General features: G+C 40.8%; 1 protein-coding gene across 2 annotated transcripts in view; it reads right to left on the reverse strand.

Annotated features, from left to right (window-relative positions):
- CD2AP (CD2 associated protein) overlaps nt 1-15,638 on the reverse strand; it is a 131,184-nt gene that overhangs the window by 105,852 nt on the left and 9,694 nt on the right. For both annotated transcript variants that reach the window (XM_024219150.2, XM_024219151.2), the window contains exon 2: nt 2,159-2,319. In XM_024219150.2, coding sequence (XP_024074918.2) covers nt 2,159-2,319 — 161 coding nt within the window. The remainder of the gene's footprint in view (nt 1-2,158; nt 2,320-15,638) is intronic.

Here is a 15,638-nt window from a genome sequence, read left to right on the forward strand (position 1 = left end):
CAATTTGCTACAAGGCCAGCTCCCTTAAAGGGCCATCTCACTCTGTGAGGCAGTACCATTGTTGGTAACCTCCACAAGGAGATGAAGGGGTGTATGGGCCACGAAAACTAAAACTCTCCTTCTAATCATTATGGAGAAATAGTCCCCTCCAGGTGAGAGGCAGAATAGTAACGTTTGTGCAGCCTGTTCCAAAACGTTCTGTGAATAAATGGAAGGATTCATAAAAACAGTCTTATTGATTGCCCTAGAAACTGAGCATTTAACACTCAGGCAAAGTATCTCCATACACCACCTAAAAAGGGGTTGGAAGAAATTCCTCCATCAACTTCCCTCCCACCTCGTCAAATACCCAAGGTCTCCAACAGTGAAACCATATCACTGAAGCCCAGTTCTAATTCAGAACACTAATTCTATCTACGCAGGCACCAGCATAAGTTATATGCATAAATATATAGAGCTAAGCAGTCAAGTACTAATTTGATTTCAAAAATCTGTTTCTAGTCCAACAAAATCCAGCTGAGAGATTATTCAGTGGCCTAAAGCAGCTATATCAATGTTTCATGACAGAGGTACAGTGAACATATTCAAAACAAAAACTCCATCCACAAATCAAATCACAACACCTATGTAAAGCCAGACCACATACACACAAGGAGTTAAAAAAAAAATCAATTTGTTGGTGTAACCATAGCCTCAAACCCTAGTCACCTCTGCTTTGCAGTTAGTAAGAAAGACGGTATTGTGGTTTAGCCACAAGACCAGTCAGAGACCTGGTTTCTATTCCTATCTCTGACACTGTCTTCCTGTAAGTCATTAGGGAAGTCACTCTGATACCTCATCTATATAACTACTATAATAGTTTCACACCACCTCTATAGAAAGGAATAAAATAAACTCACTAATGTTTACTAAGTGCTGTAAATTCAAAGAATTGTATTATATAATAAAAACAAATTTTTGTAAAGTAGCCATTTGTACTTACAGAAAATATCTTGGGCCAAACTGATATTGCAAACTGGAATTTACATCAGCTCATTGTGTTTGTTGTGGTTTTTTGCCTTTTCCTTTATCTCTCAATGAAAAAACAGGGATAAAAAAACCCACTACTAAATAACTAGATTATCTCAAGAGGAATATTTTGAAAATTCCTCTCAGCATAAAGTATGGAATTGTCAATCATTTTGCTATTTCAACAACTAATCAAAATAGAAAAATTTCCCAAAGTTTAAGATATTTAATTAAATTAAACACTAGACAAGTTTCCAGTTAAATTTTAAGACACCAAAACATAGTAATCGGTATATTACAGGTCTGCACAGAGTTCTATTTTTTAAAGAAACCAAATATAAATTATACTTCACAAGACAGTAAGAAAAGAATCTTGTCTAAACTCTCTTATCATAATTTCTAAAACTGTAAAGGTTAAACCAAAGAATCCTACAGAGGCAGTCAAAAATCAGAAAGCACAAAATGAAGCGTCACTTCTCAGCAAGGAATGCTGTGATCTAAACCAGGCAAGTAAACAGCTGGCAGATTAGGCCATCTTCAAATTTCAAAAGTGCATTATGAACCAACACACATTAAAGATCAAGACCACTACATGGAATATAAGTGACGTAATATACCATATTGGAACAGCTGAATGTTTGACACTGGATTTATCAGTCATACTACTGGAGGTACAAAGTACTTTGTAAGAAGCAAGCAAAAATCATTTGTGAATCAAGCTAAAAATAAGGGATTCCTCTTTTCCCCTCAAGGCTAAAAATAAAAGTAAAGCTTCTTTAAAAAAAAATTCACAGTAATATATTTAGGTTTTATTTAATTAAGTTGTCACAGCAATGCCCCAAGTACAAACAACAGAAAATGGGCACAATTGGAAAAAGAAAGGATATAGTGTCAATATACAGACGTAAAATTGCTAAAGTGAAAGTGAATAGACAGCACCATTATCACTTTTAACTTTATTCTGAAACACGAAAAGCATTTTTAAAAAACACTAAAGAATTAGATCAGTAAAAAAATGCACGTAAAATGGCCAAAAAAAGGTATCTTGATACCAATGTAAATGCTATGTCATTTCATTTAATATATTTAAATAACAAATTAGCTGCAATGTGATGGTAGTAATAGATTGAGATTAACACAAAGCACTTACCTTAACAAAATTGTCAGGGAACATGCCCCTTTTTCCATTTAGCTCCCCTTCTAACCATCCTTCCTCTTCTAGTTTTTTCACATTTCTGATTATTTCTCCAACTCGAATTGTTAACTCATCATCATGTATGGCATCATAGTCATACTCCACGATATAGTCAACTGAGAGAAGGAAGAAAAGAAATAGTCAATGCTCAACTCAGACATGTGGAAATATGAAATGTCTTATTTTAATGCACTGCATTCAGTGATTTATACATAAGAGGGACCTCGTAATAAAGAGTTCTTTTGACCAAATTTTTTTCAAGTAAACAAGGGGCCAGTTTTTCAGAACCTCACTTCAAATATTGTACATGTGATTTTGTACACACTCATGTGAATGTTTAATTGCCTCCTATGCACACAGATTTTATTATGTGCCCGAAAATAACAGTGCATGTACAGTTCTATTTGCAAAATTGACACTTCTTTGAAAGTTTGGTTCAAGAAATGTTAATCACAGATTTGCACCAAAAACAAAACACATTCCATTAGGTTTAAAGTTTGCATAATGTGCATGGAGACAACAGCTTTAACTTGGACACAGAAAAGTTTAGTCATGAGAACCCTGGCAATATATTTGAATACATCTGTTGCACAAAAACAATGAGAACTGCATACAGCCAACTTGTATCTTGTTTGATAATAAAGAAGGTATTATTTTTTTTCCTAGAAGTTCTGTTTTATGTCTGATGATTCCATTAATCACTCATGTCCGTTAAGACAGCCTTTCCATTGCCAAGCAGAGTGTTTATAGCACTGTGATGGGTTGCCCCCCTGTAAGGTGACACCTGATGTACTGGGATACCACTGAGCCTGCCTATTCCACCTGCCTGGGCCCCCCTTTACCCTGTCTTGCTGAGCCAGTCTCTTAAGCCTCCTCTAGCACACACCCAGGCAGGGCCTCACCCAGCTCAGAAAGACACAGACACTGAGATCAACTCTGGGAAGACTCAGTTTAAGGGACTTGCCCCAGCACTCAGGTGCCCACCTCCCTTGGAGTGCAGACCCAAAGGTATATTGTCTTGCGCTGTATAGAAAAATCTGCATAGCGCAAGCTCATAAAAATTCACCCTCTCCCTCAACGTGAAGAGAGATATGCACAGCTTCTTGCCCCTCCCCCAACCCTGATATGGATTGCACAAATCGGATTATGTTATAAACAAGAAATAAGTTTATTAATTACAAAAGACAGATTTTAAGTGATTATAAGGGATAGCAAACAGAACAAAGCAGATCACTAAGCAAATAAAACAAAACATGCAAACTAAGCTTGATTCACTAAAGAAACCGGTTACAAAAATGTAATTTCTCACCCTAAATATTGAATTAGGCAGGATGCAGAATTTCTGTAGTCCTCTATTTACCATTATTAATCCCTTTAAACCATCAAGTCTTTAGCAGCCAATTCATCAAAGGAGCTAGTACAAAGGAGATGGACAGAGGTGAACTCCTCCATGTCATAACACTGACAGATAGCTCCTCAGCCAGCTACCCCACCACTCCTGGTGTAGTAGGCATGCCACAGAGGAGCTCTGCTACACCATGCCAATCCTTCACTGGAATAAGTTAGAGTCGCCTCCAGCCTGCTCTAACTCCTGCCGGGACCAAACTCGTGCAGAAAACCTGCTGTGGCTCCCTGACAGCTTCTCAGGATGATCAAGCTGTAGGTTGGAAGAATATCTGTGCTGAATTTTCAACAATCCCATCTTGTCAATTAAAATGCTCACAACCAACATACATCTGACACCACCTCCAAAAAAAGCTCAAGAAGATATGACTTGATGTTCCTGATATTTTGCTTCTGAGCACTGTTTTAATATTGTTCGATTTTTAACCCCTCTAGCCTTTCATACATCATATGGCAGCCAACAAAAAAAGCACAAACCCGGATTTTAAAAGAGTCCTTTGCATGGCTGCTTTAAAGGACTTTCAATTGTCCCTGCAATGATGATTTTAAATTACTTATTTTTGTACTTTCACAAAGCTCCTACTAAGCTATTTCGTAAATACTGCTGAAACATTTTGCTGTTCTAGGAAAGTGGAAATGAGTGTCGCCCATCAAAAATAAGATGAGTGTTTTGGCTCTTGACTATATCATATGCCAAAAAGGTTCTTGTGATTACTGTGATAAAGTCTTATCAAGCAAAAGTATTGTCAAGTTTATTCAATGTTAGGCCTAAAACTTCCGGAAGCCTCAGAGGTCAAGCACAGCAACCAGAGCAAGTGTAGCAAATTCGAACTAGGAAATATTGTAGACTTGTGGTCAGCTGCAAAAAGCAGGCTTTGCAAAATTAGATACAGACTTGTGGTCAAGGTGTAAAGCAACCAAGTACTTCTTTGGGCTGTTTTCAAATGTTTTGTGCCTGAAACATTAACCACAATAAGGACAACTGGCTGTATTCGGAAAATATGAGCTTGCACCTGTGCATAGATCATAGTTTCAAAATAACGACAACTACCACAGTAAACATTTGGCCTAACCTGATTTGTTGACCTGCTTCAAAACATGGCGGGTAGACGAGATAAGATGTGTGAAGCCTCAGGTGGGTTTGTGTGTGTGTGTCTTGGTCTAAGAAGTTGTTCTCTTTGATTGGTCAGACCCACACCCCCTGAACTGAGGAAACCTGAATCACACCCACTATCTGTACCCGGCCAGTGCAAAGAGTGGTCGACTAAAGGATAACGTATTTTCGGCAGGGTAAGGTTTTGAACTAAAAAAGTTTGGTTGCATGCAGTATAAAGTAACAGAGTAAAGAAGTCTGGGTTGCTCGAGCTAATTTGATCTCAAGTTGTGTTGGCACTACAGTATTACAAATGATAGTGTCAGGATAATTTGATCTCAAGTCATATCAATGCTGCAGTATTATAAATAGTAGTAAAATCTTAATAGAAGTATTAATCTTAATAGAAGTTATAAGTTGCTGATATAATAGTTTTACTTATGTTTGTGTTCACTGGTGGCGGGAACAGTACGTGCAATAAGTAGTAAATAAGTAACAGTAGATTTGCATGTACTTGTACCTGCCTTTAGTATCACCTGCCATTTATATTCAATGCTAATACTATGCGTTATAGTAGTAAGTAATTGATGCATAATATTACCTGTACTTGTGCTTGTTTGCAATATAACTTGCCACTTCTATTAATCCTTATTCAATGCTGGTCTCTATTTCTCCTTTTCTTATTCTGTCTGTGTTGCATTTATAGCCGTAAGTCATTAAAAACTTTTTTTGAGGAATAATTAGTAGTCTTAGTTTTCTCTTATACAGACGCTGCTCAACCTCATTACATCTGTGTTGGGTGGTGGGAAGTAGTGATCACCCGGGGCCCCATTGGGGTCTGACATGTGCCTCCTTCTTCCTTTATCTCCGCAGTTCTATAGATGAACAGTCCTTAATATATGTCTGAAATGTCCCACAACGGTATTTCATCTCAAGCATGTCCATTTTTTTAATATGAGCCCTGGAAAATTGAGTGGCATCCAGTATCATCTCACCAGCAGTATGAATTGCATTTAAGGCAAAAATTCAGATTCTGTAACATCATTTTACCATATCAAAGAATTGACGCTATAAGCACGAAATCAGCTTTTAATAGTCCTATTTTGAACTTGTATAGTGTCCGCCTACCATCCAAAGAGATAAATTTAACCTCGCTTCATCCCTTCAAAATCAACAAGTACATTCCAATCCTAAAGATGAGGGCACTGAGGCTCAGGAATATAAAGTGACTTACCTAGCATGAGACAGAAAATGTGTGTTAGAGCGAAAAAGAAAACCTACCTCCTTGAGTGTAAGTTCTGGGCTTCAATCACCCTAACTCAACAGCAGAAGCTGATTTGTTAAGGAAAATCCCCACCAAATTATAAAAAGATTCTAACCAACCTGTTTTAATGTGAATATTTTGTTTATACATTTGGTCACTAAAATGGGATTTTCACATTGGAGCAAAGTAACTCAAGCATTAACTTGTATGCAGTTTAGACTTTGAATTGTGAAATTTTTTTCATGAATGCTACACAGAAGCAATGCAAAAGATCGTTTTTAGAAAGGATCAGTAATCAGCTCTTATTATGACAGAGCCAATGTAACACCATCACTAATGTTACATTTTGTTTTGCACTTAAAAAAGGGAGTTCAATCTGATTGTTTTATAGGAAAAATAGTATCTCTGTCCAAATTTTCAGCCCATAAACACTGAACAAAGGTTTCAGGCATCTCTTTCATAAAAACCAAAAACTGAAGAAAAGCAAATATTTGCACACAATAAGAGTTTGATGGGTTCACGAGGATTATGTAATTGTTTTGTTAATTAAGGGAGAGAAAAAAGTAGCATTCTTCACCAAAAGTGAATCCTCTTATGCTACAGTTAGCCAATGGATAAAATTATTTGTGTCATTGGCTTCCACTCACCAACATGATATGCAGAAGCATTTTTTAACATATTAAGAGGGGAATACAAAACTGCCATTTGATATACACACATTAATATTCCTGGCCTTCACAATTAGGGATATGGATTTTGCTAAACCACAGGCTGTGTTCTGGGTCAGAGAAAGTGGTCTTTGATTAAATGAACCTTACCTGAAGGTTTTTGGAAACTAGGCCCTCTCTGAAACTATTCATCTGATTAAGGAGCTAGCTAGGTCCGGGCTGGAACTCACCACTGCGCTGCTGCTGCGGCTCTCAGGGGCTGGTCCTGCCACCAGGAGCTCCTGTTCTGACACCCGCAACCCACATTCTGGGATAGTGTGGCCTGCTAGGCCCTTCTCTGTTCCGTTATTCTGTGAACCGGATGCTTTAGAAATAGGTTTGTCATATTACAATCAACACTTATGTTCCAAGTGCACATATAGTTTCGATCAGTTTATGCTGAATGGGTGGGTGGCTGAAACGTTCTTTTAAATAAGGCATGTGGTTCAAGGCTATTGAGAGATTAAGCAGCAACGGGGTATTTAAATTTAGCAACCAGTGAGGGCCATATTGGTTTGATATATTTTACTACCCTATTCACTGTTGCTGCCCTGTAGCACAATCCAGATTAGCTGATATATATAACATTAAGAACATTTCAACTACTCTGAGCTGCATGTTACCAAGCAGTGTTTGTAACCAAAATGGAAAGAGAAAACCTTACAAATGCCTACACAGCAGTGCTTGTCAGACTGATAAGTAATTCTTCTTGGAGGGATATTCTGGCAGTAAATGTTGCCAGTAAGATACTCTATTTACCGAATAACTGAGCTGTCAATTTAAACGCCTTAACATTTTGGAGATTGTATTATTTAATAATATATTATCCCACCTTTGGCTTTTAAAAATATAGCCTATATCACTTGCCTACTTGTGAAGAAAATTATGATTACTAGGATTTTTCCTTCAGATAAAAAGATAATGCCAAGAAACAAAAAATAGCTAAAATCCAATGGGACTGTTTTTGACAGAACACACAACCAGAATAGCACAAATGGATAATTACAATTTTGGTTATGGATATCAGAGAGTTGAGAGAAGAGTCTCCCGCTGGATGACATTTTCCTGCCATCCCAATAAGACAGACAAAAAGGAATTATCAGCACTCATCACTAGACAACTCAAGGGATCTGGAGACTCTATCCTTGGTCAGCTGTTCAAACCTGGCAGTTATCAAAAGTGGTTACCATCCCACAATTGTTACATGCCTACAAAATAGAGGTCATCATTCTGCAGCTGACAGGGAAGAGCACATCCTAACCACATATACCACAAGATAACCTGACCCTTCAACAAGGGTAAGGACTGAGCCTAATTCCAATTTCACATTGGTGTAAGTGCAATCAATCAGATTTATTATGCACATGGAGACTAAGCTCTTCTGGGGTGAGAGAATAAGTCCATCTACAACAAGGTTGAGGAACAAGAGGCAGAGTTGATGATTGCCTTTCTACTCCCTCTAAGCCTTAACACAAGTGCCAGTGCCTGACAGGTGGCTCCAGTCAACGCTAGGGCCACATCTACACTACCACTTACGGCAGCAAAACTTCTGTCGCTCAGGGTGTGAAAAAAAACACCCCCAAGTGACATAAGTTAGACCGGCATAAGTGATAGCGTGCACAGTGCTATGTTGGCAGAAGAGCTTCTCCCGCCAGCATAGCTACCGCTTCTCGTTGGGAGTGGTTTAATTATGTTGACAGGAGAGCTCTGTCCCATTGCCATAGAGTGGTTACACAGGAGAGATTACAGCAGCGCAATTGCATCGGTACAACTGTGCCCCTGTAAGCTCTCTAAGGTAGACATAGCCTAGCTGTCTTCCAAGCCCATTCCATCCTTGTATACCAAATAGAAAATTTTAGAACAAAACAGATTTTCAAACTAATGTCCCTTTAAAAGCAAACTTTATACTGAGACACTCAGAAGGAACAGCACATTCACCCGTAGCACAATAAATCATTTACATCATTAGGATACTGAATGTACGTTATGGCTTGTTGTAATAGTTATCAAAGCAAAGTAGCACCCTCAGTGCAGATGTGGGAAAACTACGGCCCACGGGCCACATCCGGCCCGCGGGACAGTTCTGCCCGGCCCCTGAGCTCCCGGCCAGGGAGCCTAGTCCCCTGCCTCTCCCCCGCTGTCGCCTGACCCCACAGCCAAACTGCCACGCGGGCTGTGCTCTGGCCTGCCGCTCCCATTGGGTTGGCTCTGGCCGGGTGTCGCGGCTGAGAGCTCCTGCTGCTGGTAAGGGGGCGGGGAGCGGGAGGGTTGGGTAAGGAAGCGGGGGGGTACTGGGGTCAGTCAGGGAGAAGGGGATGGTTGGATGGGGCGGAGGTTCTGGGGGGGCGGTCAGGGGATGGGGAACATGGAGGGTTGGGAGTGGGAGTACCGGGGGGGCTGGGATGTGGATAGGGGTCGGGAGGGCAGGCAGGGGACAGGGGGGGCTGGATAAGGGGGTGGGATCCCAGGGTGGCAGTTAGGGGCGGGGGGTCCCGGGAGGGGGTGGTCAGGGGATGAGGAGCAGAGGGCAGTTGGATGGGGGTGGGAGTCCGCAGAGGCTGTCGGGGGGCAGGGGTGTGGATAGCGGTCGGGGCAGTCAGGGGACAGGGAGCAGGGTGCTTGGATAGTAGGCGGGAGTCCTGGGAAGGGGTGGTTAGGGGACAAGGGGGGGGGTTGGATGGGTTGGGAGTTCTGAGGGGGGCAGTCAGGGGGTGGGAAGTGGGAGGGGGTGGATAACAGGCTGTTTGGGGAAGCACAGCCTTCCCTACCCAGCCCTCCATACAGTTGTGCAACCCCGATGTGGCCCTCGGGCCAAAAAGTTTGCCCACCCCTGTCCTAGTGAATATTAAGTGTGTGTGTACACACACTTAATATTCACTGGGGATGCTACTTTGTCTTTGATAACTATTACATGAATAACTCTGTAGATTCTATTTACTACCTTTTTGAAAACCACCCTGATCCAAAACAGTTTTAAACAAGGCACAAACTTACTACTACTTTACTTTTCAACTTCAACTCTTACCCATGACAGTGGCTACTATTTTACGTCTTTTACTATGCAACGTCTATGAAGTAGAAGCCTGACTACTGCCAACTTCTCTTTTTGATTAAATACTCTGATATGCAACATGCTTGCATTGACATTACCTCCAAAAAGCGGGGGAGGGGGGTGTTTAGAATATAAGGTAATTGTTATTGTGGGGTTCTCTAAGGCGTAACATTTTATATTATGTAACTGGGCTACAGTTATTTTAAGAACTATGCTTTTTTCAATTACACCTCTACCTCGATAAAACGCTGTCCTCGGGAGCCAAAAAACCTTACCGCGTTATAGGTGAAACCGTGTTATATTGAACTTGTTTTGAACTGCCGGAGCGCACAGCCCCGCTCCCTCAGAGCACTGCTTTACCGCGTTATATCCGAATTTGTGTTCTATCGGATCGCGTTATATCGGGGTAGAGGTGTATTTTATAGAGTCTAATTTTAAACTTTTTGTACATTTTTATAAGGGAGCTGGAGTATGTTTTCTAACTCACTAGCACCAACATGTTCTCTTTCAACGTTTGGACACATTGTGGTTCTGATAGGTGACCTAACTTATTCCATTAAAGCATTCACTGAAATTTCTCAAGCTTCTTATTTTACATTCACATGCGACATGCAGTTGTGCAGTAGCTGGCCAAGTTTGTGGCAATTTAATGTTAACCACTGGACATTTCTCTCAAGAACAACTTTCCATTGCTCAGCCACAAGGACCATAAGAGTCAGTTTTAAAATGACATGATCCCTGGCCAACTCTGTTCACTGACTTAGTGATAAGGCAGAATGAAGTTCTGCTTTTTTGGATGTCTGCCATTCTTCCTCTGCTCTGTCTGATATACCAACACCCACTCTACCGCAGGCATTTTATGCTTATGCCAGCATTTCCTCTTTCAGTGACAGCCTGCCTAAAAAAGGAAAACAAAAACAAATATAGAGTATTACTAGCTAGACAATTCAAACAAAGGAATCTTGAATTCAGTTGCTATAAAGCTGGTCCATCTGAAATCCACCCTGGATTTTGCCTGGCACTTTTTAGGCCACCAGGAATGTATCAATGCCCTACCCAATAAATGACTCGAGTTACAATGAAATTTTAGTAAGACAACATCTCTAATAAAGGTGCTGGGGAACTTGGAGATGAGCAAGTAAACAGAGGAGACTGATCATATACATCAAACTGCCTACTTTAAAACAAAACACACGCTTTTCCCCATGATCTAAAACTGCCTAAATAACACGAAGCAAAGAACGCCCTGAAAAATTTTACTGTGGTAGCTAACTCAAATAGCAAATTTTCAAGTTGGCTTCAGGACAACTAGCAAGAACACTGGTAGAGAAATTAAAGGCATCACAGAAGTTTGTGAAATGTTTCTGAGCAGCCTTCCAGAGATAAAACATGGGATAGATGGTTCCTTCCATCCTATGACTCTCGCTCTCAATTTTGTAAAATGCATCTTTTGTGTTCTGTTGGAGCATATACGATTTAAAACACACTAAAAACAAAGTTAGCAATAAGAACTACAGGACCATCTCCCAAAAGCTAACCACTCCTTAAGCTATACGCTCAGAGAAACCCTAACTAAACAGATGTGCCTTACAGCATACTGTGAAGGTCAACCTCTCACTACCAAACCAGCTGGGGAAGAGAATTCTAGTGGAACATTCCTCACTGGAGAGACTGCTGAGTTGTGAGCCTCAGCTGCTCTCAACAGCAGCCACGATATAACCCAGAAAATGTTTTGTAGATCTCAACTAAAACTTGAATTGCACTCAAAGCTATCCAGCAGCCAGTGCACACTCAGGAGAACAGAGGTCAGACACTGCATGTAAGAAATTCTGCTAAGTGGAAAGCGGTATTGTGCAGTTTCTTCAGTTAGAGCCCCACGTAGAGCTCAATGCAAGACACATGTGGAGAGGAGAGAGAGGAATTGGTAACTATGGGGAGGGTCAAATGTGTGAGAAAATATCACCATTTCTATCAAATGAAAATGGAAAACTTATTGGTTTTATATCAAAAGAAAGCCAAGAATACCAAGGGTTCCATAGGATTGCAAGTTGTGTTAACAAAAGGTGGCCATATATCCTCAAACACCAGCTCAGATACTGTAGTGTAAAGAGCCTCAAACCTCTTCTAAATTTTATTTATCTGTCTGTGAAAGCATTCTAGGTGACTCTCAAAATCGCTTAAATGGAACAATGCCAAAAACCTTTGGAGAATTAAAAAAAAGGCAACATTTAAAGTGAGATTAAATCTAGAGTACTATATAAAAAAAAGTTCAAGCCATCCAGTCCCTCTCCACATGTTATTACGGTATTACAGTAGCAACATTACACTTAACAGTTGAATGGCACTTCCATACTAAAATTAGTACAGTAAAATTGTGTTATCCGGACCTGTACCAACTGGAAAGCTCTATAAACCGGCATTTCTAATCTTCATAGAAAGTCTGGTTTATAGGCCAGTTGGGGGAGAGCCAGCAGGCTCCTACCTGGCTCTGCATGGCTCTCCGGAAGTGGTGACATGTCCCAGCTGCTCCTAGGTGGAGGAACAGCCACAAGGAGTTCAGAGTGCGGGAGGGGGCTCGGGAGTGGGTGTGGGATGCCGGATCCGGGGGCACTCACCTCAGGCAGCTCCCCACAACCAGCGACCTGTCCCTGCTGTTCCTAGGCAGAGATGTGGCTAGGCAGCTCTGCGTGATGCCTCCGCCCGCAGGCGCCACCCCCGCAACTCCCATTGGCCATGGTTACTGGCCAATGGGAGCTGCAGAACCAGCGCTCGGTGCAGGGGCAGCATGCAGAGACACCTAGCTGCACCTCCGCCTGGGGAGCCATCCAAGGTGAGCGCCCTCAGATCCGGCACCCCAAAGCCCCTCTCATGCCCCAACTCCCTGCCCCGAGCCCTCTCCCACACCCAAGCTCCCTCCCTCTTAGTTAACCAGAATTCTTCATTTACCAGCACCCCCATTCCTCCAACATGCTAGATAAAAAAGCTTTTACTGTATTTTCAGTTGCTTATAAACTCTCAAAAAATACCTTTGGAGCTGAAATTTCTCTTGCTTAGTCTTAATCAAAAGTGAGTATTTTTAGAAAGTTTTATAAAAATCTATGTGGCTGTTTGAGTTACACCCCATTGGTTCTCACCTTTTCCATACCATGACCCCATATTAAAACAAAAAAAAAGTTTCAGGGTCCCCCTCATCTAGCCATAGTGACCAAGAGGGTGATCATGACCCCCAGAGTAAAGAACCCGGAAGTTATACAAATGTGAATTAAAAGCTCTTTCCTGTTAAAAAGCATCTGGAAAGCTTCTTCCAACCTCTGAAAACACCACAACTGCTTTGATAGAAGAGCTAAAATTTGGCACATAATTCAGAACAATAACTAATATTTTTGCCTTGTTTTCAAAAATCTGGTGTTGATGCTTTTAATTTTTCATAAATGTGTTTCATATTGAGCATGGGAAAAGTGTTCCCTCCATTTCCAGAAACAAAAATCATGCAATGCTCTGAATGTTCCTAGGCTGTTGACCTTTGAAAGATCCCAAAGTATATTTATTTGATTGTGCAATCATTAATAGGGGAAGTGTTTCTAAAAGACTTCATATTCAACTGAGGGCACCACTAACTACTGTGTATAGCAAGTTTATATACCTACGGTAGTGCATATGTTTTTTAGTCAGGGTAGACTGTTCCTCATGCTTTCCATTCCATGCTCACCCTGTTTCACTTTTCAGTTTGTTACCTGTGCGATGGCTTATAAAAATTAAGTCAATGGCACAAAACCAAAACAATTCAGATATATAAGTGCTTCCTGGTAGTCTCAAAATGGTTTGGGCCCCAGCCCTACAAACACTTACACATTTGAATTTACAGGCACTATTCAATGATTAACTTTAGCATAAATAGATAACTTCATCATAGGAATAAGTATTCGCAGGGCCAGGGTCAACCAGCCTGGCCCGAGAAATGTCCTAGGCTTATTGATTCTCTGGTAATAGTGGTGGGATTATATCTCAGTTTCTACGATGTTCTGCCTAATGATCAAGTGGCACGTTATGCTCTATAAGAGATCTGGGTTTCATTCCTGCTTCTATTATCTCAGCTTTGTGCTAGATACCGGAACTTCCAAAGATCAGGCTATTTATTTAGGTACTTAAATACGGATTTGGAAGCCACAAGATAGGCGCTTCCTTTAGTTGTGGCCAAGATTGTGAAGTTGATAAGTCCTTTTGACTCTCCCCCTTGCATATTAGAATAAGATTTCATGTCATGTGTTCAGACATGAGACTATGCAATATACAAACAATTACTAAGAACCACATTAAAAAAAAGTTCAGAACTCAAAGTTTAAACACATCTACTAACTACAGAAAATACTAAAGATCAGTGGGCCACACCCACTGGGGTCCAAGGACATCGCCTTGGTAGGAAGCTTAGCATGTTCTCCTCTTTGCTCCTTGGAGATGGCAGACTAGTTATATGACCTGGATGCTATTCTTGGCCCCTACTGAGAGCACCTCACTCACCATCTTTTGTAACAGTCTTATTTAAAGTTGTGTGCTTCTGTCACTGTAGTAAATCCACATCTCCGAGAAGCTGTAGCTAATTTGATGGAAAAATTCTTCCATCAACCTAACAGTGTCTACACTGCGGCTTAGGTTGGCTTAACTACATTGCACAGGACATGACATTTTTCACAGCCCTGAGCAACATAGATAAGCCAACCTAACTTTGTAGTGTAGGCCAGTCCTTACTCTCTTTGCCTATAATCCTTCACTAATAATGCTGTACACTGGGATAGTACTGCTCTTGTGTTTCAGACGTCTCATACAAAAATCCTACATTTTCATAAGAGATTCTGCGCCCACCCTCATTTATAGATACACACTTGATTCTTGTGATGAAGTTATGCAGCAGTTTTCTGCACAGAATGCAATAAAAGCAGCTAGCTTATGCACATGTAGCCTTGCATTTTCTTTGGAATTTCTATTATTCTTCAGTCTATTAGAGATGTTGTATAGCTAAGGATTTTTTTAAATATTTAAATGTTTGGAGGCACTCTTCAAAAAGAAGAAATGTTCATTTATCCCTCATTTTATCTTGCATTAAACATGATTAATATATGCACCTTTGGCGTAAGGCCAACAAGTGAATTAGTCTCTCTCAGGTATTGCTAAGGTACCTATCTTGGTGGTATCTGAATGTCAATACCTCACCTGAAAACAAGCATAGGTGAAATGTAAATGAAATGAAAAGTAAGACCATTAAGCTAAAACCAATGCAAGACACTGCTTAGGACACTTTGAGCTTACAATACAAAACATCTTGCTCTCCCTTCATAGTAGTCATCTCACAAACCACCTGGAAGTAACTGGTAAGTCTGCATAAGTCTATGAACTTTATACAAGTCTTCTTCCAGTGAATGAGAAATCAAGACCATTGCAGCCACCCAGGCTCAGTGCACTGTCGCACAATGCAATGCCTCGTATTTGGAAGTTACTCAAACGTCTCTACTCTGAAGAATAGTGCTAGACACTGTGGGTGAGATGCTATGGGAGACCCATAATGTATTGGTACAACAATGGTTATAAGGCGAACTGTGCATAGACTCACAGAAAAGACCCTGCCAAAACCAGCATTTCCATCAGATGGGCTAAACCACTCAAAGACAAGCAACAGGTATCTAAAAAGGGTGTCATAAGGAGGAGGGAGAAAACTTGTTCACCTTAGCCTCTGAGGATAGAACAAGAAGCAATGGGCTTAAACTGCAGCAAGGGAGGTCTAGGTTGGACATTAGGAAAAAGTTCCTAACTGTCAGGGTGGTTAAACACTGGAATAAATTGCCTAGGGAGGTTGTGGAATCTCCATCTCTGGAGATATTTAAGAGTAGGTTAGATAAATGTCTATCAGGGATGGTCTAGAC

This window comes from Terrapene carolina, unplaced genomic scaffold, assembly GCF_002925995.2.
Source record: "Terrapene carolina triunguis isolate 2854851 unplaced genomic scaffold, T_m_triunguis-2.0 Scaffold42, whole genome shotgun sequence".
NCBI lineage: Eukaryota > Metazoa > Chordata > Testudines > Emydidae > Terrapene > Terrapene triunguis.